This window comes from Wyeomyia smithii, chromosome 1, assembly GCF_029784165.1.
Source record: "Wyeomyia smithii strain HCP4-BCI-WySm-NY-G18 chromosome 1, ASM2978416v1, whole genome shotgun sequence".
Lineage (NCBI taxonomy): Eukaryota > Metazoa > Arthropoda > Insecta > Diptera > Culicidae > Wyeomyia > Wyeomyia smithii.
Window position 1 is genome coordinate 26316157 of NC_073694.1, and position 25459 is coordinate 26341615.

General features: G+C 36.8%; 1 protein-coding gene across 1 annotated transcript in view; it reads right to left on the reverse strand.

Moving 5' to 3' along the window:
- LOC129718848 (uncharacterized) overlaps positions 1 to 25459 on the reverse strand; it is a 230310-nt gene that overhangs the window by 11650 nt on the left and 193201 nt on the right. The window contains exon 6 of the mRNA XM_055669996.1: positions 6211 to 6293. Within this exon, the coding sequence (XP_055525971.1) occupies positions 6211 to 6293 (83 nt within the window). The remainder of the gene's footprint in view (positions 1 to 6210; positions 6294 to 25459) is intronic.

Sequence of the window (25459 nt, forward strand, 5' to 3'; positions counted from 1 at the left end):
TCTGGCATTTTGTAAAGGGTTCAGGAATACTGTAATGGTGTGTCAAGCTCGTTTCCGCAGCTGTGCTACACCGTTCTGGACTACACTTTACAGCACGAAAACGAACACGCAAGCGACGCTACACTCAGTTCTCATATTTTTCGTCCGGCATTTGAGAGCATTTGTTTTTGTTATTAGTGTTTTGAGACTGCACCCTGTTTCTTTCGGGTGTAGTCCAGGATAAAGTGTGTAGTCGGATACAGAAAAAGTATAGTCCGGAAAGTGAAAAAAAAGTACAGGACAAAACTGTAGTCCGGGTGTGAACGTGCCGCGGAGACGAGTTCGACATTACTTATGCTTTTACGCATGTCGTTTGACAAAAAGGTCCCTATTGTTCAGCCTAATAATGAGTCAACATAACGCGTAACATTACTTGAACTCGTCACCCAGAGAGTACTCGTGTGGTTTGTGGAATTCAGAGTATGGTGCATTGTTGCTAGTCGAAGTTGAAATCTTATAATTCAATTTTTTCGATTTGTCTAGTTTTTGAGCAGAGGTTTTTGTATACTATGTCCCAATAATGACTAGTTCGGCATTTTGTCAACAAACTTAAGATATATATTTTGGTCAATCTGCGTATCTGCATTTTTCAAATTATTGGGGCTTTGGATGCATGGAACTTTGCCAATTTTTCTATTTGATAGGCAACACTCGCATCGACAGCTAATAGAGAATCGGCGTGAAATATCGTGCTCCCGAGCGTCTCCGTCGGTAGTCGGGGATTGAGCGATCGTGCATAATGCTTTGGTAAAACGCGTCTCCGGCCCGGGAGAGTTTTATGATATCTTAGTTCGAATCGTCCACTTAGTGTAGTATACCATTTAGCGTTTCACTAGGATGTACCACACTTACCTGTGCGTGACCCTACAACACTCTTTAGTTTATTACTGCTTTAAATCGGTCTCAAATCAAAAAATCGCTTTTATAGAACAGACGAACAGTATAAAAGAAACGTCGTTAGTCGACCTGTTAGGCTCAAAGCCAGATGTTCGGGTGACCGAATATCTAGAGACTTCGCGTCGATACCTTTCATGAGGTCGTATTTTCTACAGATTGGTTATAACCGTGTTATAATTTTCGATATAAATAGGGTCACTTCACGAAGAAGTGATAGGAGTCGCGAGGCGTTAACGTGGACTCAACTCTTGTAGCTTTCGTAACATTGTGTAGTCAGCTGAGATCAATCAATGGGAGATACGTTTCGGTAGTTGCATAATAACTACATAAACAGATGTTCAAATATTTGAGTCGGTCTTGATTGAGTCATAGGTCCGGTATCCTCGCGTGCGCTTTATTTTTGCGGTGTTACTTCATCTAACATATTGATCGCGTTATGACTTCCGTAGAAGGTATAATGAACTCGTACGTGCGATATTTATTATTATGAACCCGGTACTCGAACTCAGCGCATCGTTTACCAAAACGAAACCTGCTGCAAACCTTAACCTTTTCTCCAACATCCCACTGATTTCTCGTGGAAGTGCAGAGGTGTTCTCGGCTTCCAATAAAGCGAGTATCACGTCAACATATTCCCATACACACTCCTTCTTTGACCTGCATTCGGATGCGGCCGGCGCTGGTATTGCCTAATATAAAGATTAAGGTCACCAGTTTTTACACATTGAAGATGAATGTTAGTCCCAAGCATCATCTGTTGGTTCTCTGTGTAATTACAGCTGTTCTGGCAATAACGGAGTAGCAACCGCGGGCGGTCAATCATGCTCATGCTCATGCTTGGCTTGAAATTAATACAATTTTCAATTGAAAGCGAAGATTATCACCATCACTCTCACATGATGATTCTCAATTGAAAATGATAATGAGCGCTGACGGAAACAGAAGGCTCCCATACAGTACTTCACGCATATATATATATATATATATATATATATATATATATATATATATATATATATATATATATATATATATATATATATATATATATATATATATATATATATATATATATATATATATATATATATATATATATATATATATATATATATATATATATATATATATATATATATATATATATATATATATATATATATATATATATATATATATATATATATATATATATATATATATATATATATATATATATATATATATATATATATATATATATATATATATATATATAGGAAAGAGGGAGGAAATATTGATCGGAACTTGCGTAACATATTTATTGGATGCCATTGCCGTTCTAACTACGGCTTGCGGTATTTGAAAACTACCATCAAACGACGCGATGCGGTGCTAATTCCAATTGAGACAATGAAGGAAAGGAAAGAGTCTCTCTCTCTCCGTCACTCTCTCCGTCGATTGAAATAGTCATTAGTTTCATTTGAAATGATCCGAAAGAAGGAAGAGGGAAAGAGAGAAAGAAGTGATTCGTTGACAGTAGCCGAAAGGAATCAAGTGAAAATGAAACTGTCCGAATCGAAATGACAGCGCGAGTATATCAGTTTCATTGTTTTGTTTCGAAAATGTAGAGCTCTGAGTTTGACTTCTAAATGTTCGATTTTTTATCTGTCTACTAGAATTTCTGAGCTTATACTCCAAGTCTTTTTATTCATTTTTATTTTGTATGGCATTTAGAGGGATTTCAAAGTTAATTTAGAATGTACTAATAACTTAACGAATAACTTAACACCAGGATTACATTTAAAAAACCTAAATTAATCCACCTAGCGGTCAGACCCAGCCTTTCTCATTCAAACTTTTATTTGTTTCAATAAATTTAGATGAACGCTTCAATCCAATAAATGTATATTCACTCTTAAGGTTTTAAAATATTGATGTTGTAATCTATACATATAAAAATGCAGTCCGGTCTGTCTGTCTGTTTGATCCATATAGGCTTGAAAACTACCGAACCGATCGACGTGAAAATTTGTATGTAGGGGTTTTCGGTGCCGATAAAGGTTCCTATGATAGTTTGAAACCCCTCCTTCTTCTGGAAGGGAGGGGTCCCATACAAATGAAACATAAATTTCTGCACAACTCAAGAACAAACCAAGCAATTGATACCGAATTTGGCATGTGCATGTTTTAAGGGGTTTCAAATATGTCCATAATGGTTCGACACCCCTCCCTTTTCTAGAAGAGAGGGGTTCCATACAAATGAAACACAAGTTTCTGCACATCTCGAGAGCTAACCAACTAAATGGATGGAAATGACGCTCAGATGCCAAAAATTATCCTAAATAGCATTTTGAAATCCAAAATGGCGACTACCGGCTTGGGAAAACACACTAAAATAAACAATATAAGTATCTCTGGAACCAGAATGATGCATGTAGCTAACAATTGACCTGAGGCACCATTTTAAATTGCTAAATTGCAACTTCTAGGAAACAGTAGAAAATGACCGAATAATGCTCAATATGGATATTTCAGTATTCGAGATGATGCATATAAACCAAACTTTGACCTTGGACACCATTTTGAATTTAAAGACGACCACTTTTATTTTCTGTAAAACAACCAAAATAACTAAATACCTCCCAATATGAGTATTTCCGGTGTCAGATTGATGCTAGAAAATCTGCTGAAAATGACCGAATACCACCCAATATGAATATATTCAGAATTAGTGCGATGTACAGAAGCCAAAAGTCGAGAATGTTGTCACTTCGATAAAACCAATCATTTCAAACGATTTGTTATTTGACTCTGATCATATCTTATGGCCGATTCGTCGTGCATTTGCAGATTTTTAACACATCGCAAGGAATCAATGAATTTGAAACGTTTAAATAGTACGATACCATATTCAAATTATGTTGAGGCCACATATATCGATCAAAGCAGGTATATTTTTAAATAGTCTTTGAATTTCTTTTCTTTCCATAACTTTTGAGCCACATATCAAATTGTTATGAAGTTTGTTATTTGTAAGTTTGAGAGATGACTCGTTCGTATGACACTAGTTATGTTCAAATAAGCCAGGTAATCTTTGAGATAATAGACTTTCGTTGTTTTATTAACAATATAATACATAACTGTTGCTTAAGTTCGATTATAATCAAATAAAATGGGAACGTATTGGGCAGCCAAAATTTGCAATCACGTTTTCAATCATAATTCATCAGTTAACCCCTAACTGGCCCGCTCGTCTGATAATAATATTGATCAAATCGATTTTCTAGTTTCTGAGATAATGAAGTTTCGTGATTTTCACATTTCGGTACATTACAGACGAAGTTACAGTCCGATTACAGTAAAATTCAATAGGGTCTTATGAGGCAGCTAGGCTTTTTATTTGACACTGATTTTGTGGAAATCGGGTCAGCCATCTCTGAGAAAAGTGAGTAAGTCCAAGTAGTCTTCGGAATATGTTCCTTTTCATAGCTGGATTTCACATTTTTGAACATAACAGGAAAAGTAATAGTCCGATTGCAAAACAAATCAATAGGGTCTTATGTGGCAACTAGACCTTCCATTTGACACTGATTTTAAGAAAATCGGTTCAGCCATCTCTGAGAAACATGAGTGAGATTGAACAGTCTTCAGAACACGTTTCTTTTCATAACTTTTGAACCCCAAGTCCAATCTTTATAAAATTCAAAAGTTCAAAAAGCCCGTTCATTTTAAATCAATTTTGTTCATATCGGTTGTAAGGTTTGTGAGATAATGATGTTTTATGATTTTCACATTTTGATACATAACCTCTGAACTAAGAATCCGATTACAACGAAATTCAATAGGGTCTTATGGGACAACAAGACATTTCATTTGCAATTAAAGTGAGTGAGAATAAAAATCTGCACATACACACACACATACACACACACACATACATACAGAAAATGCTCAGCTCGTCGAGCCCTTTGGAGCACTTTTATACTTTCGGTTTTGCAAATGATTGCTATACGTTTCTAGGAGAAAGGCAAAAATGTGTAATTATTTTTAAAAATACTCAAATCCCTTTACAGCGTTACGTAATTTTCATGGGGGGGTAGATGTTGGCGTTGTGTTTCGTTACATATGGGGGTGGGTTTTTGCGTTACGGAATTTATGGATGTCGCCTAAGAAGGTATGGGTGAGTCTAGTGTGTCCAATTCTTAGTCGAGTTAGGACACGTTGGTCTCCGGGATTGCTACAGTCCATCCATTTTTTTGGTTTCGTATTTGACTCGTCGTAGTTTGGCGTCTTGCATTGCGAACCACTGATTGTTCCATGGTGGCCGAATTACGCGGTTGATTTCGTAGCATCATCTGCCGGGATTGGTTTAGCAATTGGTTCTATGCTTCTGGCCTCACCGGCTAGTCGATCTGCTGAGACGTTGCCTTGCACACCGGCGTGGCCTGGTGTATCCAGCAAAACTCTATGGGTATACGGGCCATTTTCTATTTTTTGGATCAACAGCTTGTAGAATCTGATGAAATCACTGTTTTGTTTGTACAGGTGTGATTTCTGTCTTTTCTAATTAAATTTCTCATTTTTGTATAAGCATTTAACTGTTTGCTCTTTTGGCATTGTTTCATTATTCTTGCTTGTTTCTGTGTGTTTAGTTTTTTTTTTAGTTTGTGAAACCTTTTTCTCTTATTTTCACGTAACATGAACAATTTTTTTTAAAAACATTTTTTATAATTTACTTCCTTTTTGCAACTTTCTACTTTAAATTTTAATATCATGCTCTTATTTCACACTCACGATTTTACGGTTTTCTCTACTGATTTTCAATTTCTCAATCCAAACTATTATTATATATTCAATTTTTGATCATGTTTTCGAATAAATTAATTCCAAATGCCTTTAGATTAAATCGATTTTTGGATACCTATGTTCTAAGAAATGATTTGTGTGTTTTCAACAATCAAGTTAGATGTTTGTTCTCTGTTCTCTCTTTCCTGTTTTAGTATTTTGAGTATTGTCTGTTGTTCTTCGAAATTTGATTTTCTGTTCAACCTTCCGCTATTTACTCACAACTGCTAGGGACTCGATATATACGTTTTAAATTTCCATTTTTGACTTAAAATTGTCAGAATTGAGTTATTCCACATTTCATTTTTTAACGATTTTGTTTTGTTTTTTAAGGTTTTGGGTTTGAAATTTAGCATTTCGGATTTTGGATTTTTAATTCAATTCAATCATCGATTCGAAAAAATACGATTAAAGATTAACATCAGCACAGTTGCCCCTTCAACTCACCTTTTATGAGATTGACAATCTCGTCTGCTTCACGCGACAGATCTCCACCGGGCCGGAACGGATTATCCCATCCTGATTCGGTGCTGGAAGGAAAGAAACGAGACAGAGAAAACCGGATTAAGTTTTGCAGTCAAACATTGAAACTTTCTTAAGTACTCGACGAGAAAAGGAGACGAAGGAAATGTACATCCCATCCATCCACTGTGGAAAGGATGGGAACAACGGCTGCTTCAGACTTGCACTATGTAAAACATGAGAGTTTATGTTTGCCGGCGCAATGGCGCAGACACTTGTAGTAAGTAAACGGAAACGGAAATTAAGTTGAAGAGCAAAATTCAATTTGCGCTCGGAGAGATTTGTTCGGTTGATTGAAAACCACGGTACGACTTCCGAGAACGATTTCAAAGTACCTGTTCAGCCGGGCCAATATCGTGGTGTTCTGCACGTTCTGGAACTGCTGATGGTGGGCCGCGTACTGAGCCTGATAGCTTGGGTTCGGGTAACCGCCGGCATTGGCCGCGGCGTGGGCCTGGGCGGCACACTGCTTCAGGTACTCGTCCCGTGGTACTTCCACCACGTAGTACAGAGCGCCTCCGTGGCTTTGCGAGGGCGTCGTCGCCGTCGAGTTGACCATTGTTTAGTTTTGGTTTGCTTTGGTTTAAAGTTTTTCACTTTTTTTTTTTTCAACGGAAAATACTTTGTTCACTAAACACAGTGGATATCGGAAGATATCACAGAGTTCGTTTCGCTCGAAACATTATTCGGTTCGGTTTTGCGTTATCTGCGAGTCTGGGGGTAGTGAGTTCCACTATCAGGGAAAAAGAACACACACATAAACTATCATGACATTCATCTATAATAAGCAGAAGTACCGACATCATCTTTGACCCCACACTGGAAATGTCAAGCGGTTTCAGTCTAACAGAAGGAGGGATGGAAAAATGGAGGAGAGAAAAAGAGTTCCCGGCTGCATTGATTAAACAAAGTTGGTCTAGCCTAACGACGGCTGTTGGTGGTAAATCAGGTTTCCCACAAGCGGACTGAAATGTCAACTAGTTGATTCCGGTAAGCAACTCTAGTAAAAACGTGTCGATGCATGTGGAAGGTGGAATTATGAAGATAATCGGATAAGTGCCCTTCTGTCGAAATCCCCTCCAGTTAGTCTTGTTAGTATAGTTCCACAGTCGAATAGTTATGCGCGTCATGGCCGAAAAAAAATCCAATAACTCGGATGCCCCTGCATGCCAAGGTGAATTAATAATAGGCCATCGATTAGTATTGTCTGTTAGAAAATCGCGGCGGCGTCCATCAATTGGTAAGTCTAATGCACCGCATTTTAGCACGATTCGTTGTTTATGATAAACAAATAGCCGCTAGAGCTCAACCACAAACAATTGGTCACGTCAGTCCGAGCGGCGGTTTTGTGCCGTTCGCGTAGGTGCGATGATTTGCAACTGTAACGTGTGCCGAACCTTAATCGAACGAAAACTATCACAACGAAACACACTAAATTGCGACAACAACAACGACGACAGTGGTTTCGATTACGCGCATAGAATCACGAAAAATAGATCAAATGAGGGGTTCATCCGTCCAGCAGCAAATAAAACTAGCGAATATGAAATTCGCCACCCTCCTGCCTTGCTTGACCACACCCAAGAACCGATGATGATAGTATCCATCCGACGAGGTTCTGGCTGGACGCGCAGTTAAAAAACCGGGTGGAAACAATTTCCGCCCGAGTTCCGAATGTTCAAATGTCACCCGCCGCAGCAGAGCCGCTAGTAACGAAGGGAGGCGGGTTGCATAACTTTCAATAAGCCCGCCATCAGTCAGTGCAGACAGATGTTGCTCTATTACTGTGTGGTGACGTAAGCTCGCAAAAATACTGATATTCAAATCGTCATCGGTTAGAGGCAAGCAGCAGTAGCACCAGCAGAGAGAGAAAATAAATACAGAAAAAAAGGGTTGTCATTCGAAGTCGGTTTTTATTCCACCCGGTCACGGTCAAATGGTTTGGACGATTTTTTGGAGTGATGCTGTTGTGTAAAAATCTGTGTCGAGAGTGTTTCTTTATTTTTTTATTCAAGAAGGCGCAGAAAATAATAAAGGCTCTATTAGTCCATTACAGTACGAATTTCATAGTTCGTTAAATGATTAATTGAAAATAATCAAAAATATTTTTTAAATATATTTTGGATTCCGAAAAATGCCCAATTTTATTATCCTAAAATTCTGAATTGACGGGATATTGTGGAATCAAAGATCTGCGATCTAGAAAGTATATCATATAATACTAGTGAGGCAAAACTTTGTGACTCAAAATAATAATCTAATTGAAGGAAAGATTTAAGAGAGATCAAAAAACACTCCAGAAAACAATCAATCTGAAATATTCAATATTTGTGAAACATCAAACTGGAAAATCTTGTTACCAAGACCAATTATATAATTCAAAAATTTCTGTACCTGATGCATATAATGCATAGAAACTAAAACCCAAATTAAAAATTAAAAACGAAACTCATGGAACATAAATTTCAAAATACAAAGAAATCGAATAATAAGAATCTTCAAAATCACGCACAACGAAATTAGAATTTATGAAATTTGGATGATTGGGATACAGGAATCATTGTTTTCAACTCTGATTGGACGAAATCTGCGTTCTGTATATGGGTCGACTCTTGGCAAATTTTTCAATCGATTGCTGCAAGGATGAAAGCAATCTGTTGGAAATTACCGAGTTATTATTAGCATTCAGAATTAGACGATTTTCGTGACGAATTTGCACTTCTATGGCAAAATGTTGCCACAAGACGTTGTTTTACGTCAGAAAAATTGCATTAATCTGAAAAAAAAATAAATGAAAAAGCTGCTAGCCGGAAATAAAGGAAAAAGGACTCTAGAATAAATTCCAAATCAACGAAATAGATAAATGTTCTAAGGAATCTTCAGGTTCTAAGATTTCAAAAGTCAAAAATAACATGAACGAGTCCCTATTTAAGCTCAATAAAGATTATAAAAAACTTCTTTCAAGCAGAAATCTCAATATGTTAAAATGGTTTATCGAACTACGCTTTCGAAGATAGAAAAGGAACAAAAAGGAACCAATGAATCAATAAATCAATAAAACCGGAGAGAAATACTTCAAAACCGATTAAAAACCAAATTTTTAACCTAACAAACATAAAAATGACTCATGTTAAACTCAGAAGCAAGGCAAAAGGCTCGTAAAAAACAGTAAAGACAAAAGAATAATTTATAGTTGAGTTGATAATATATATAAACAACACTTCCAAGGTTCAGAAACGAAAAAAAAATCTAATTTTACCGCGCATATCAATGAAACACGAGAAAATAATCCAAAATTTTGCTGAAAATGAACGCGCACTGGGATCAAAATCGATGTGTGTATGTGGAATCCTATTTCTAGGTCCCACTGAATGGAGGTCATATTATGAACAGTAGACAGTTGCAATTATCTTACATTTCTGCAACTATAATAGTTTTGAGATCTAGAAAGTATTAGCTCTACGGACCTTCCAAATACCCTTTACAGAATGGCTGAGTACTTGCAATACATTTCGGAGTAATTTGCGGTAAGCCCCGCCTCAAATTAATAGAAGCTTATAGATCCTATTATTATTTTCAGACTTTCAATAAATTTGTCAAATTACATTTACATCGAAAAAATTGTTCCTTTTAATGTTGTGTTTTATATATTGAATAGAAGAGTGGCAAGATAACTGAATGAATAACATACATATGTACAAAAATTTTGCCTAAAATTTGTTGACAAAGTGCCACATTTATAATATATAAATAAATAAAAAACCCAAATTAATCCACCTAGTGGTGAGATTTAGCCTTTCTCGTTCGAACTTATTACTTGTTAAAATAGAATTACACGAACACTCCAATTTTCAGAAAAAATACGCTTTGATAATTTCTGCTAGACTTATTTTTCACTCTAAATCACAAATTTTTGTTAATTTAAAACTTAACATACCCACACATATGAAGATACATGAACACATACACATGCAAATAACATGAAATAAATATGTTTCAAATATATGACGCGAAATTTTTCTTGATCGTGGTATAATCGAAACGTCACTGTACTCATACATAGGTCGGACTCGATAAAATATCATTTTAAATTCCTCTATTTATAGTAGTATTTTTTTTTATTTAAAATATGACTTATCTAAAGCTGAAACGTCGCAAGGAAACGTCCATAAAATACACTTGAGAAGAAGAGAGGGAAAAAAATCAAAATTTAGTAAAAATTAATAGAAATAAATCAAAGTTAAGAAAACTTTGAAAAAAAAAATAGTTTACGTCTAGGGTTGAAAGTGAACAAATAAATATACACCGATCATAGTTTTTCTTCACGACATAATTATTTTTCGCAAGAAATTAGTTTTCGGACTTTCCTTATAAAATTATTCAAATGATCTTGTATTTAAATATGAAATTCTTTAACACAGTTGCTCTTATTAATAGTATTCCGTTGGTTTCAGAGGTGCATTCAATATGGGTTTTCTGAACCGGAATGTTGAACAGAAGCCAGAATCCGACCTCAAACACCATTCTAAATTCAGATAACTACTTTTGGCTAGTACAATACCAAGTTTGAATTATGTCGAGGCCACATATTTTGATAGATCAATTTCCCTTCTTCGCATCACATTTGAACCACGTATCGTTATGTTATGAATTTTGTCACTTGTAAGTTTGAGAGACAGCCCGTAGTTCTGTTCAAATAAGTCATTTAATCTTTGAGTTTATAGACTTTCGCTGTTTTCAGAATTTAATACATAACGGTTGAAATAAAAGTCCGATTATAATTAAATGGAATGGCAACCAAACCCTCCATTTGACAACAAGATTGTTGAAATTTGAGATTGAAGATTGTTGAAGGCTTGAACCAGATTAACCATGTAAGAAACCGTGAAAATTGCTATTTGGACCTACTCTTAACGAATATGAAGATTTCTGTGTGACCGAATCAGTTAACCCACTGTGGAAAAACAAAAATTTTCACACAGCAATTGAATATTCTCTATTTCTACATGAATATCAAAGACACAACGACTGTGAGTATGAGGAAGTCCTTGATTTCAAACTCGCAAACTATGCAAATATTAAAAACAAATTAAACTGTGTCAATTGGCAACAAATTTTTAGAGATGAAGGAAATGTCGAATCATCTGTTAGCGTCTTTTACAAAATTCTGTACACCATCATCTCTCAAGAGATTCCATTGAAGAAAAAACGACGCCACGCTGACACTAAACATCCAATCTGGTTTAACAAACAAATAAAAAAATTTTAAAACCGCAAACAAAAAGCCCACAAAATTTTCAAGAAACACAATAGCAGTGAAAATCTAGCAATTTACTTGGAAATATGTGATCAACTGAACTTTTCAATTAGTGATGCATTTGAAGAATTCAATGCAAAAACTGAACTAGAAATTAAGTCTTGTCCAAAGAACTTCTTCAATTAAGTCAAAACAAAACTAAAATCAGACAATTTTCCAACAATAATGCAACTCGATGAACATGTTGGTGATAACTCGGAGAAAAATTGCAATCTCTTTGCAAAATTTTTCCAGGAAATCTATACCACATTTTCCGAAGAAAATCGTGACCGCGATTATTTTGCATTCTATCCAGAATATCCAAGAAACGTTGGTGTCAACCAACTTCAGGTACAGGATGTTTTGCAGGGTCTGAGAAATTTAGACCCTTCCAAAGGACCTGGACCTGACGGAATACCTCCAGCACTCATGAAAAATCTTTCGAAGGAACTTACATCTCCTTATCCTCCTCTTTGAGGCAATTGTCAATGAAAAGATATTTGCTCAAGTCAAAAATCGAATAACTGACAAAAAACACGGCTTCTTCAAAGGCCGCTCTACATCCACAAATTTACTTGAATTCGTAGATTACTCATTGAATGCAATGGATAATGGGAACCATGTTGAAGCTATTTATACAGACTTTAGCAAAGCATTTGATCGTATTGACATACCAATGCTACTTTTCAAACTGCAAAAAATTGGAATTGAGTCTGGTCTCCTGAAGTGGCTTGAATCATATTTAACAAACAGACAACAAATAATAAAATTTAATGGAAAAAAGTCAAATCCCATTCAAGTTACTTCAGGTGTTCCTCAAGGCTCCCACTTAGGACCACTTCTTTTTATTTTGTACGTAAACGACATTTCCTTCATCCTCAAAAATATTAAAGTTCTAATATATGCCGACGACATGAAGCTGTTTTTGGAAATAAAAAGTCAAGAAGACATCAATGTATTTCAGAATGAAATCCACACATTTTACATCTGGTGTAAGAAAAGCCTACTTGAATTAAATGTAAAAAAATGCAATGTAATATCCTTTAGCAGAAAACTAACAACGCCCAAAATTGTAATTGCATTAGGGGATCAGAATGTGAAGAAATGTGATAAAGTTAGGGATTTAGGAATAATCTTAGATTCTAAACTTAATTTCATCGACCACTATAACACTATCATACACAAGGCAAACAACATGTTAGGGTTCATCAAACGCTTCTGCTACAATTTTCAAGATCCGTACACTATCAAAACTTTGTATATTGCCTATGTGAGGTCAATACTGGAGTACTGTTGCATTGTGTGGTCTCCTCGTCCTGGCGTACGTGAAGAAAGAATAGAATCAGTACAAAAGCAATTTCTACTATATGCTCTTCGTAAGCTAGGTTGGACCGCACATCGTATTCCGTCATATGAAGCACGCTGCATGTTGATTGACATTCAAACATTAAAAGAACGGCGAGAGTACGCGATGGCTTCATTTGTAAACGATATCGTTTCGCAGAGCGTTGACTCAGCAGTACTACTTTCTAAATTGAACTTTTATGCACCCATTCGAGACCTTCGACACCGTGGTTTATTTGCTCTTAACCATCATCGTACGGAATACGCAAAAAATGGACCTATAAATAGTATGATGAATTCTTATAATCAACACTGCGAAGCCATTGACTTTACGATGTCCCGGTATAAACTAAAACAGTATTTCAAGTCCTTGAGGCAAATTAATTTGTTTTATGTTCGTGTATGGTTTAGAAATTTTTGTAACCAGTCTACATATATGATTGACGAAATAAATAAATAAATTAGTCCAGCCATCTTTAAAAAAACGAGTGAATTTGAAAAGTCATCGGACCACGTTTCTTTTCACAAATTTTGAACCACGTGTGCAATCATTATAAAATTCATCAGATAACCCTTAAATAGTCCGTTCATTTGATATCAACATTGTTCAAATCGCTTGTGTAGTTTCTGAGATAATGATGTTTCGTGATTTTCACGTTTTGGCAAAAGTCCGATTACAATGAAATTCAATAGGGTCTTATGGGGCAACTAGACCTTCCATTTGCAATTAATTTCATGAAAATAGGTTTTGCCATCTCTGAGAAAAATTCAGTGAGGCTGGGAGAGCGTTACACACACTCACATACACACACAGAAACACACACAGATACACACACACACACATAAAACACACACACACACATAAAACACACACACAGATACACACACACAGACACACACACGTCGTCGAACTGAGTCGAGTGATAGACGACATTCGGCTCTTTGGAGCACTTTTATATCTTTAGTTCTTGCAGTGATTGCTATACCTTTCTAGAAGAAAGGCACAACATGAGCAAAAAATAAAAAAAGATATTTGATGGCATTGAAATTACTCCATTTACAGTGGAAACAGCAGCACTGTCTGTCCACTCGGACATGCATACAAGCTTTCGTGCAAAACTTAATGTGGGAAGCAAATGACGCTACTTTTGATTGTCACTTCCAATGTATGAGGTACAATTTAAAAAGTAGCAGAAAGATCACTCTTGAATTGCCTGCTGACTGACTTTGGGGTCAATATCGATGTGAACCTAAATTGAATTAAACTAAAACCTGACTGAAACTGTTTCCAATAGCCAATAAAAAATTCTCCAAGTTTTTCTTACGAAGGTCAGAAGAGACCAACTAATGAACAGATAAAGCTCAATTCAAGCATGAAATCCCAAATTGGGCTTAAAATCATTGGATAAAAATTCTGAAAGCAAAAAATAAATTACCAAGGTAAGCGTAAATCAATTGCGCAGAGAAAAATAATAATTTAATTAAAATAAATTAAATAGATCCAAATTCAAGTTGAAAACTATATCACAGATTCAGCTTAGAATCGATGGAAAGTCAACAAGTCGAGAAAAAATTCTTTGAAAGCACAAAAAAAAAACAAACAAAGTATAATCTCCAAATTATTCTTATAGTCCAAGAACACAAACCAAAAAATTCCGAAATAGGCTCAAGAGCGATTAGAAACGATTCCAGATACCTGAAAGGTTAAAATCGAAAATAATCAAAATTGAGTTCGACAGAAGAAACTGTTATTAAAAGTTGAAAAGGAATGAAAATCTAGACAGAAAACAAGGTTAAAATCGAGTTTATTTGGGACTAGAAAACCCTTAACAATAAAGTTACACCAACTTGATAATTAGGCATAATTAAATCAAATCTACAAGAAACAGTTTCCCGAAGAGCAGTTAAGGTTAGCTGCTAGCTGAAAGGTGGATTAATTCCAAAATGAATTCAAAATCGTCGAAGAGAGCAAAAGAAAACAGATATAGAATCATTGAAAACTACCTCTTAGAGGGCTAGAAAATGTTATAGAAAATCCCAATCGTCTCAAAACCATCTGAAATTGAACCCAAAATTAACGGTAAAACTACCCAAAAAGTCACTGCAAATGAAACAACCAGTATAAAGTGTTCTTAGACACCCGGTCAAAAAACGCCAATATATTTCCAAAATGCATCAAATAGTCAAAAATAAATCTATAAAAATAAAAAAAAAAATATTAATGAAAAGTAGCGAAAGATCTCAAATCAAACTTAGAGTGGATGAAACAAACTTTCAAAGGCCAATTTCAAAGTATAATCAAGCTAAAAACATTTTCAAAAATTACCCCAAATTGAGAAAAATCCAGATCCAGAAGCAAATGATTTCAAAATAAAATTATTCGAAAATTTAGAATCGAAGAAAATGCTCCCATCTAAGTCAGTAAGGTGGACAAAATATGATTCCAAACTAAGACAGAAAACTGAGAGCAAAATAATTATTATTAAAACACAAAATTAACGAAAAACTGTTTTTAAATCAGAACAACTCAGAAAGAAAATGATTCCAGATTAATTCGGAATTCGATGAAAAAATAATAAGAGAAATGCTCTTCAACTGAGTCTGAACCAGCAAAATAGGACTCGAACTGAAAAATGATTTCATTTTAACCTCAAACCTGGAGAAAAATGCTTCTAAAAACTAAAAATGAGAAAAAAACTACGCGATCAAGTATGAAATCCATCGAAAATATTCCAGGACGGTCAATAAACTGGATAAACGACGGCATTCTAAGGTTATAAAAATATGACAAATAATCTCCAAATTACGCTCAAAATCGACGGAAAACATTTTTGAGGAGCAGAAACAGACAAAAACGATCTGAATTTGCTAAACACAAAAAAACTGCGCGGCCCCTTTGTGAAGCACAGTGAACAACACAACGCGTCCGAAGACAAAAAATCGATGTTGCATACTACGTAAAGCCACAACATTTCTAACGCTTTCCGGAAGTCAAAAGAAGCCAGTTAGTTGACGTGAAATAAATAAAAAGAAATAAGCACGAACAATTTGAATTCCAGAAATAAAACATATTATGTCATTAAACTCAGAATTGGAAACAAAGTTAGTAAAACAAATTTATGTGGAAACATTAGAAAATATGTCAAACCAAATTATCAATAAGTTTCGACGAAAATCGTTGCAATCCTCAATTACAACGATTAGCTCACTTTATAGTCAGTAAGATAGGTGTAAGATTAGATTAGGGTTTAATTTTAAACTCCTTTTTTTCTCTTGACAAGTAAGTTTACAATTTTCCTACAATTATATTCACTTAACTGCGGAAGCAATTACACTCTTTTGATGAAATAAAGCTAAAAATATATGTAATAGTGTTGATATGTCTCCGTTTGTGGAATAACACACAATACAAATTCTGAATAAATATTAGTAAATGATTATTTCATCACAAAACATCCCCTCTATTAAAAAAAATCAATTCTTAAATATACCATGTAAAGCGGCTAAAACAAGTAAAACAAAGAAAAAGGTTGCAAATTTAGCTTAGAATTATTACAAATCGCTAAATCTGAAAAGGATGACAAATCTACAGAGTAGTGAGAGACAAAAGTACGCATTGGCCTTTTCGAAACATACGAGCAAAATAAACTGGTAACATTGTAAGAATTTGCAGCATCATAACTTTAGGCAATCACACATGAAAAACACACAAGATTCCGTTTTAATGGTGCAAAGTGTATATTTTGATTTAATTTTCATAGTTTTAGCAATAACGATTCTCTTACTCAAAAACTACAGAAACTTAAAAACAACTGAACCTAAAAAACTCTTGTTAAATTGTAGGTTGTAAGATTCATTTGTTTTTCTGATGCTCGTCGTAAAAAGCAAAACAATTAAAAACTCATTGCGAGACAAAAGTATGCACTAACATTCTGTAACCGTAACGAAAAAATGTGTTGATTTTCCAATATAGAAATTTTTGCAACCGGGATGATGCCCAGAAATAGAAAAATGGCGACTTTCGGTTTCTAGAAAACAACCTAAAATGGTCGAGTTCCCTTCAATATGTGTACTTCTGTGATTAAAATGATGCCCTGATACCGGATATCGACTTTAGACGCCATATCCAAATTCAAGATGGTGACTTCCGGTTCGTAAGGAGTCGTTTTCAGGTCTCTTGGCATCATTCTGATTCCGAAAGTACTCATATGAGGTGATTTTCGATTATTTTTAGATATGTATTTCGATTTTTGAAGTAGAATACTTCTCTCAGGAAGTTCGGCTACATAGGGTTGTGGAATGAAAATCTAAAACCGAAAAAAGTGAAAAATATGTCCAATTTCAAATGCTAATAAATCGGTTAGTATTCGATGGATTTCCTTCGTTTTTGCAGCAATAGATTGGAAAATCTTCTAAGATTCTTCCCGAAATAAGATAACTGTAATTTTATTATTCACACTATTGTACTATTGAAAATAGTCAAGCCTTGTCAAAACGAAAAATTCGACCTCTGATTGGTCGTTATATGATTGCTTCCCAAGCACGGTCGACAGAATCATATACCTTGCAATTGAAAACATGCTATTTGGTCTATATAAGAGCCTGTTTCAGCCGAAGCCGCTCATAATAGTTCTAGACAGCGACAACAGCAGTCGTCCTTCCTTAGCAGCAGCCCTAGCCCTGTGGTTGGTCACCACGTCTCAGGAGCAGCGTGGTTCTTCTCAGCGTGTGTCGCCAGACTGCCATTATTCCGCCCGTGTTGGGGCAGCATGAAGATTGCCATCAGGAAATCCAATTTTAAACATCAAAATACCTTTTTCAAGGTAATCAACACAAGCAGACCTTCTGTGCGGGATGCAATCAAATTCTGTTGTAGTTGTCTAATTTTTACTTAATTTAGTTAACCTCCCACTGAAAAGGCAGCGCAAAGGCTGCGATCAGCATAACCGACTTTGAATAACAAACTGCCCTGTTAGAACGCATTCACAAAGGCAATTAGTTCGACTATGCAGAGCTAATATGAAGTCGATTCAATCGATCAACATGAACAGAATTTCGTCGTCTCCCAGCTGCCAAGTTGCAACATGATGCAACACGCAACAGCGAACAAACGAAATCGCTTGATGTTACAAACCGCAATAAGATACGGGTTAAAACCGTTGCGTGTGTGAGAGCACCATCGGTGTTTATTCGCTGGATACAAAAATCATATGCGAATTGTGGAATAATTCGTCTGAAGAATATTAGAAAATGGTAAAACTGAGAAAAAAGGCGTGGCCTATTTCGTAGCACCCTTCGGCTATGAAAGAGTGTTTCTGGGAAAACTAGCTACATTCATCAGTCGGATGGTGAGCTGGATGGACCGTCCACAACGTTGACAGCAGTAGCAGAAAATATCAGCACTTAGCAATAACAGAAGAAAGCAGCGGGTTGCGCCTGTGGCTGCCTTCAAATTAAACAAATCACTTGCCCTGTGGTTGGTCACTACGTCTCAGGCCTCTGCCAGGCTCAGCGATGCCAAACATTTTTTTAAAAAAAGCTGGAAGAATTCAAAATAAAAAACTGGAGAAAACTGGATGTATAAATTTGAAGCTTTTAAGGAAATTTATTTGATTTTCGGTTCAAAAATGCTGCACCGTATAATAGCATGTAACCAAAAAGGCTGAAAGAAAAGTTTTTACTGATGGAGATTATTCGATTAAAATCTTACAACCGAGGGGCATGAATGCACAAAATACTGAAAAGGCCATACATGTAATGGAATTGAGTTCAAAAAATGTGGTGATGAACAGAAAACTGGACAAACTGGAACAATTTTCAAAAAATTGGAAATATTCAACCTTCAGCTGATTCGCTGGCGATTTTCAAAAAAAACTGGAGATATCCAGGAAAAACTGGAGGGTTGGCAACGCTGGCCAGGCTGAACGCCAACGCGAGCGATCGGGCGAGATTTTTGACGTACATCAGCCGGCACTTCCTCTAATGGAAAAGTTGGATCATTTTGTTCAGAAGAATATTACTGTCGGTAACATTACACAGATGTGATTGCGTTATATCCGAATGGAATTGAACAATTGTTCTTTTGAGGACAAATAAAACACTTAATTTGAAGAGTTAATAGCTTTGGGTACAAGTAGCAGTATGGTAACAGCCTCAGCGGTAGGTGCAGCCGGTACTTCCCTAAGGCCGATGTTATAAGGAAGTAAATGGAAGCGGCACGGCGAAACAATTCGGGTGTGCTTAGACGCGCGTCATTTTTCTTTGTTGAGATTATTCCACACATGAAACGACGCGCTTTCGTACGATAGCGGCGGTATTGGCGGTGGATGCATTTGCCAACACTTACTCCAGTAAAGCCGAGTCTAATTTTCAATGTAAAAACACCTTTCTATTGTGTTGGCCGTGTGCATTAGGCCTCTGCCAGGCTGAACGCGAAAAGCGGCGCGAACCGATTCGCCCGGCCGTACGTTGAGGTACAGCCGTAAGTAGAGCTGTGTAAAAGTATTCTACTTCAACCTTGCGGTCGTGGCTTTGCATACAACCTTCCTGTGATTTTTTATTTAGATTTATATTCCGGAAACCGGAAGTCACCACCTTGAATTTAAACATCGCGTTTGGAGTTGATTTCTTGTCTCTGCACATCATCCCGATTCCTGAAATATCCATGATAGGTGATATTCGGTCATTTCAGGTTGATTGCCGGAAACCGTTATCCGGAATATTTCTGGACATCATTCCGATCCCGAAAGTACTTATATGGTTATATAGTGGTATTTGGTCAACTTTTACTGTTTTCCGCAAACCAAAAGTCACCATTTTGAATTAAAAAATATCCTCTGGAGTCGATTTTTTTATATCAGCATCAATTCGTTTCCTAAAATACCCTAGGGCCGTTTTTGGGTCTCTGGACATCATTTGGGTTCCGAAAATACCCATATTGGCTAGTATTTGACCTTATTTTATTTAATTCTTTCTTTGGCCTCTAGAAACCTCACTGGAATCTATTCCGGAAGGTCCGTTTTCAGGGCATATCACTAAGACACCCAAAACCATAAAAACCGGCCTGTGGAAGTAATTTTATGCACTTTGAACCAATAATTGTTAAATTCTGTTCAAATATTCATAAAATCTCTCAGTTTCGGAACGTGTTCCGGATTTCCCGGATTAAGAAAATTGTTTCAGGGCACTGCTCTAACGCAGCTAGAAAGAATCGATGCAAAATTAGCAAAAAATTATTTACTTGATTAAGGATAGTAATAAATACACTGTTCATAAAGTGCGACTTTTGCTCCGCACGTGGGGTAAAAGTTTGAATTTGAGTATTTTTTCCAAAAAGAGAAATTTTTATACTGCAAACAAAATTCGGAATTATCTGGCAATACGTTTTGCAGACAAAAAGTTCATGGAAACAAAACCGAATTTCATGATAGTTTTTAGCAATAGTTCTGTTGCAAAAACGATTAAGTGCATACTTTTACCTCTCACTGTTCTAATTGAGCTATAAATGGCTGAAAAACAAAATGATGACCTGAATAAAAATATAACGCCAACGCTGGGAAATAATCATAAAATAAAATCAAAACCGACCAAAAACCGGTTATGAAGACCAGAAACGGAAAGATCGACAAAGCAAATTACCAAAAATCAACTTTAAAATCGGCGACAAATGCTTTTAAGAGGTTATATTCCTTTTGATTTTCTAAAAAATTGAAATTTTTTTTATTGCATTATCTTGAAGTTTTCGCAAATTTTTATGAAAATCTAACAAATAGGGACAAAGCTAGAGCGATTTGCAGCGTGTCTCGCCGCGGCCGCATAAGCAAAACTTGAAACTATATACGCGTTTATCTCGGAATGATGTTTTTCAAAAAATGACATTGCCGTATTTACGATCGCGGTGAAACTACTGAACCGATTTACTTAAAAAAAAAAGTTCGTTATCAAAATCCCCGGTCGGTCGTTGAACAACCGATTTTTGATACACGAAGTTTACTTTGCTGGAAAAACAATTTTATTGCAATTTCCAGCGCTCAAAAAACATGTTTTTTTCGCGACGTTTCAGTTTGCACTTAAAATAAAATATTTATAAAAACGATCGTTTGGATACCCGGTACGCTTCTAAAGTGATGAAAATATATGAGTTTTTTTGATTTCAGTTAATCTACTGCGTCGCTATCGTAAACACCGCAAACTTCTGCCAAAAATGGAACGTTTCGGAGAAACGACCATCACTCCCCAAATAATTGGTATTAATTATGAACAAACGTGTTTCGTTTTTGTTGAATAACTGAACCCTCTGAATAACTACTTCTATGCAATAAAAAAGGTGCTACACGCTTAAAAAAATCAAAACTTTGCTTTTTTTTGTCGAGCAAAAAGATATACAACCCATTAACCTAATAACACAAAATTTAATTCAGAATCGATGGAAAAGTCGAATAAGCGAACAAACTGTGACTTTAGAGAAAATATTCAGATAACGATTTCCTCCCATTGAGTAATAGTAATTTCGTGAATAATTTCTCTACAAGTAAGAGCATAGTTGTGCAAAGCATTATCACAAAAAATGGACAGTTGCGGGATGAGGAGCCTATTTGTAAATCTCAGTCTAAACCACTTACACCCTAATGAATGGGACACAGATCTGACTCTGACTGACATCGATAAACGAAAAAAACTTAATCACTTAGAATTATTTCCACTGCCAGCTCAAAAAATAACATTCCTTCGTTTCCTTTGTTTAATCAAGGGAGAAGAAAAAAGCTAAACATCAATTTGCTTCCTAAGAACACACACAAATCAGTCCGTGACAGACGGAGGACAGACAGAGCCAGAGTTTGCCTCAGGGCGGACGAACGTACTAAAAACATGCATTGACTGGCTGGTGGCTGAAGCCGATAATGCCGGGGTGCAGCAATCTAGGTCAAAACAAGTGACCAGCAGCAACGCATCAACCCTCGATGCTGCTACTGACTGGTACTAATGGGGTGAACCACCCCGAGTATCACCACCCCCGTTTTATCCTGCCACTCCTCGTGTCGTTTTGTTGTCGTTGTCGTCGTCGTCGTCGATAAATAAACGTGAAACGAAATAAACACACACACACACACACACGGGCGCGTACACACGCGCACATACAGAGAGAGAGTGAGGAAAATTCTCCTGTCGTTTTTTTGTTCAATGCACATAATACGCGTGACACAGTATTCTAGAAAATGCTTCATGCTTTTCCTCCTCTCCTCACTGATGATCACTTTCGATTTTCCACAGCACAGACGACTTTAAATCGCCATTATTTTGGAAGCCCTCCAACGCCAGCAAGGATCGGAGCTTTCCCACAACACAACATGATACTACTCTCACTATTCTTTGTGTTTCGAAATCCTGGTCGCTAGGGCGGGCCTTCTCCACCCTTGCCTTGTACCTTTTTTCTCAGTACCGGATGTTACCACCAACCACCAATCCGACCGACCTTCACACGTTGCTTCCGAAACACTGAAAAATTCCACCGAAATTCGGGGGGCGATTCGTCAGTGGTTTTTCACCGCCGTAGCCGCGGTGAGGAAAAATCTGCGTATTTTTAGCTTTAATTCGTTTTCTGGTATAATTTTGTTACCACCGCCGCTCGCACTTTTTCCTTTGCTCTAGCTCTCTTCTGGCTCTGCACTGGTGCTGGTAGCAGTGACAAATTAGATTAGGACACACTCACACACAATGCCTGTCGCCAAAAATTTTTCACTAACCAGCGGGAAAACCGAACACAAACACCGACAGATTGGTCTTTCCCTGATTTCTTGATTCTTCGAATCGAAGAAAGTTAAAAGTTAAAGTGTTCTCTAAAGACACTCACACGCCCTGACTGACAGAGTGACAGGGAAAAAAATTACTTCCAGCTGAAGGCAGCTGAGGAAAGCAAGAATTTCACACCTTAGCACTTTTGAAGCACTTAAAAAACCACAACGCAGAAGAGCGAAATGATCTCACACGGCACACGGACACACGATAATGATCACACACGGATTTTTGTTACGAATCGGTCGACCGCAGCAGGCGGCGAGTTTTGCGAGATTAGTAGCCCCGAGTCGCGTACGGGCCCCTTTAGAACCAACCCAAGCAAGCGGGTCTCTAGGTGACCACCACCAAGGGGAATCTCATGAGTGACAGAGAGGTGGCTGCTCGCCACCTGAAACATTGAGAGTGGAAAATCGAAAACATGCACACAGACATTAGGCGAGAAAATTCTGCCACCCGACAGCCAAAGTGGGCGACAAATTGCGTGTGTTGTGGGATGGAAAATCTTCTCTCCCGCAGCAAAAGGGAGAGTGAGAAAAACGTTGAGACTGGTTCTAGGGATGTTCAAATATTTTAGTCTGTGAATTATCATAGACTAAACTTGCTGCTGGTTACTCTCATTCGAATTCACGGCGAACCGCCGTCCGACACCAATAGCCGGTAGTGCGCAATTTTTCTGCGCAATGAGAGCGAAACTTCGGGAGAGAAACTCACACTCAGCCCCACCGTAACTCACTCAGGTGTGAGTACGGTGTGAGATAAGCGCAAAAAAAAAAACGTGACATCATGTAACACAGCGAAGATGGGTGATAATCACACCAGAAGCAAACGAAAAAAAAATCGCGCTAAATTAGAAATGCAAACATATTAGACGACTGCCTGTGAGAAGCCGAGGGTGAGGATGAGGGTGAGCAGATGATGACAGCATCCTATCGTCGTGGTCCGTTCATCACATCGCACAAACACACACAGTGGGCACGTGGGTGGGCGATGGGTTTTTATTGTATACAAACGTGCTAATTTTGAACGCGGATAAACGCGCGCGTTGTTTTTTTTTCTACATCTCGCTAGCGGTAAACAAATGTCGACGATATCCGCAAAATGGGCAGCCGGGAGTCCGACTGCGATCGTTTGTCAAACTCTGGAATGGGAAATTTCCTGCTGGTTGGACAGTAAGTACCATGTAGTGTTCTAGCACTAGTCAACTAGGTCGTAACGTATCGTAAGTACCGTAAACTGGGGTGACTTTTATCACTTTTTTGATTGTTTCTTATATTTTCAAAATATTCTGAAAACAATATTCTTTGATATTTTTAAAATAAGCACTGGTATGCATTAAGAAAGATTCAGTCACTACTTCATAAGTTTAGCAACAATTTTGCTGTTTTTAAATATGCTTTAAATTTTTTACATCAATCATCATTACGGGGTGACTTTGATCACCTTATTATTGGGATGAATTTGGAGTAACACTATGCTACTTTCACTAGATTAAACAGCCTAAAACGACTGAAGCGAGTTTATAAATATGGAAAGCAATTTGGGGGCCATTCACATTCTACGTGAACAGTTTATGTTGGCGAATGTCCAAGATTCATACAAAATTTTTAGAATATTTATGAATGGTTATCCACTGAGAGGGAAAGTGGTCTAAAACCATCAAAAACTAGTCCACGTTGAATATAACTTATACAATTGTCCAAATTTGCAAGTCACATCTTGGGTTTTTGTTAAGAAGAAATATGTAATACGCTGTGGAGAATATTGGGACTCAACATTGCCTTCGAGGAAAAACTTGCACAAATAACAATGAAATGCATTGTTATAATATTTGTTCATCTTAAGAACTAATCTGAGAACAAAATAAAAAAACTTTACGTATTGCAACTTGTTGTTTTGAATCTGCTTGAACCGATTGTTTGTATGCAATAAAAATCGCCAAAAATACACTTTATTTTCAATTAATATTTTAGCATGAAAAACGCTCTTCAATGCAGACATATACCCACACAATCAGTGAAGATTACGACAAATCCCAAGCACTACGAGCGCTTTTTTACCACATTTTCAAAAAAGAGGTACAGTGCTCAAAGTCACCCCGGTGATCAAAGTCACCCCAGTTTACGGTACTGTGAAGCTGTAAACAATTTACTTAAGAAATGGGAACACCAAACTTTTGATTTTTACGATTTCTTAGCGAAACAGTCATGGTTGCATCAGCAAAATGGAAACTAGTTTGCATTATCCGACGTTTCGACCTTCGCTAGTGACACACTCAGCGAAGATAATCTTTTTCTTTGTTACCGGTTAAAGACCTCCCAATCTTAGATGGAATCAACTACAGAAAAGTTAAGAGAGGGTCGAAAAAAGAAAGAAAACCCGAATGTATTTTCCCATAGAGTGTTCCTGGATTAAAAAAGGTTGACGTCTCGGTTAGGCAACTTGTGATGTTACGCTTCCAATCTGGTAAAACAGTTCTCATAATTAAAATATTCATGTTTGTAACTTAGTTTTAGAACATGTCAATAGTTAATTGAATCTGCTAGTCCTTATTCTTAGTTTTACCCTCAACTGTATACTTTATATTGTAGGTACATTTTGTCACGTAGTGAACGAGGAGTCATGATTCTCAAAGCGATTAGTTTTTCCAATCACTGAACTGGAACGTTTTTTGTTCAGTTCTTTTTGTGCCAAACATGAAAACTTATATCCCAATAACAGTGCAATTTGATAAACGATTTC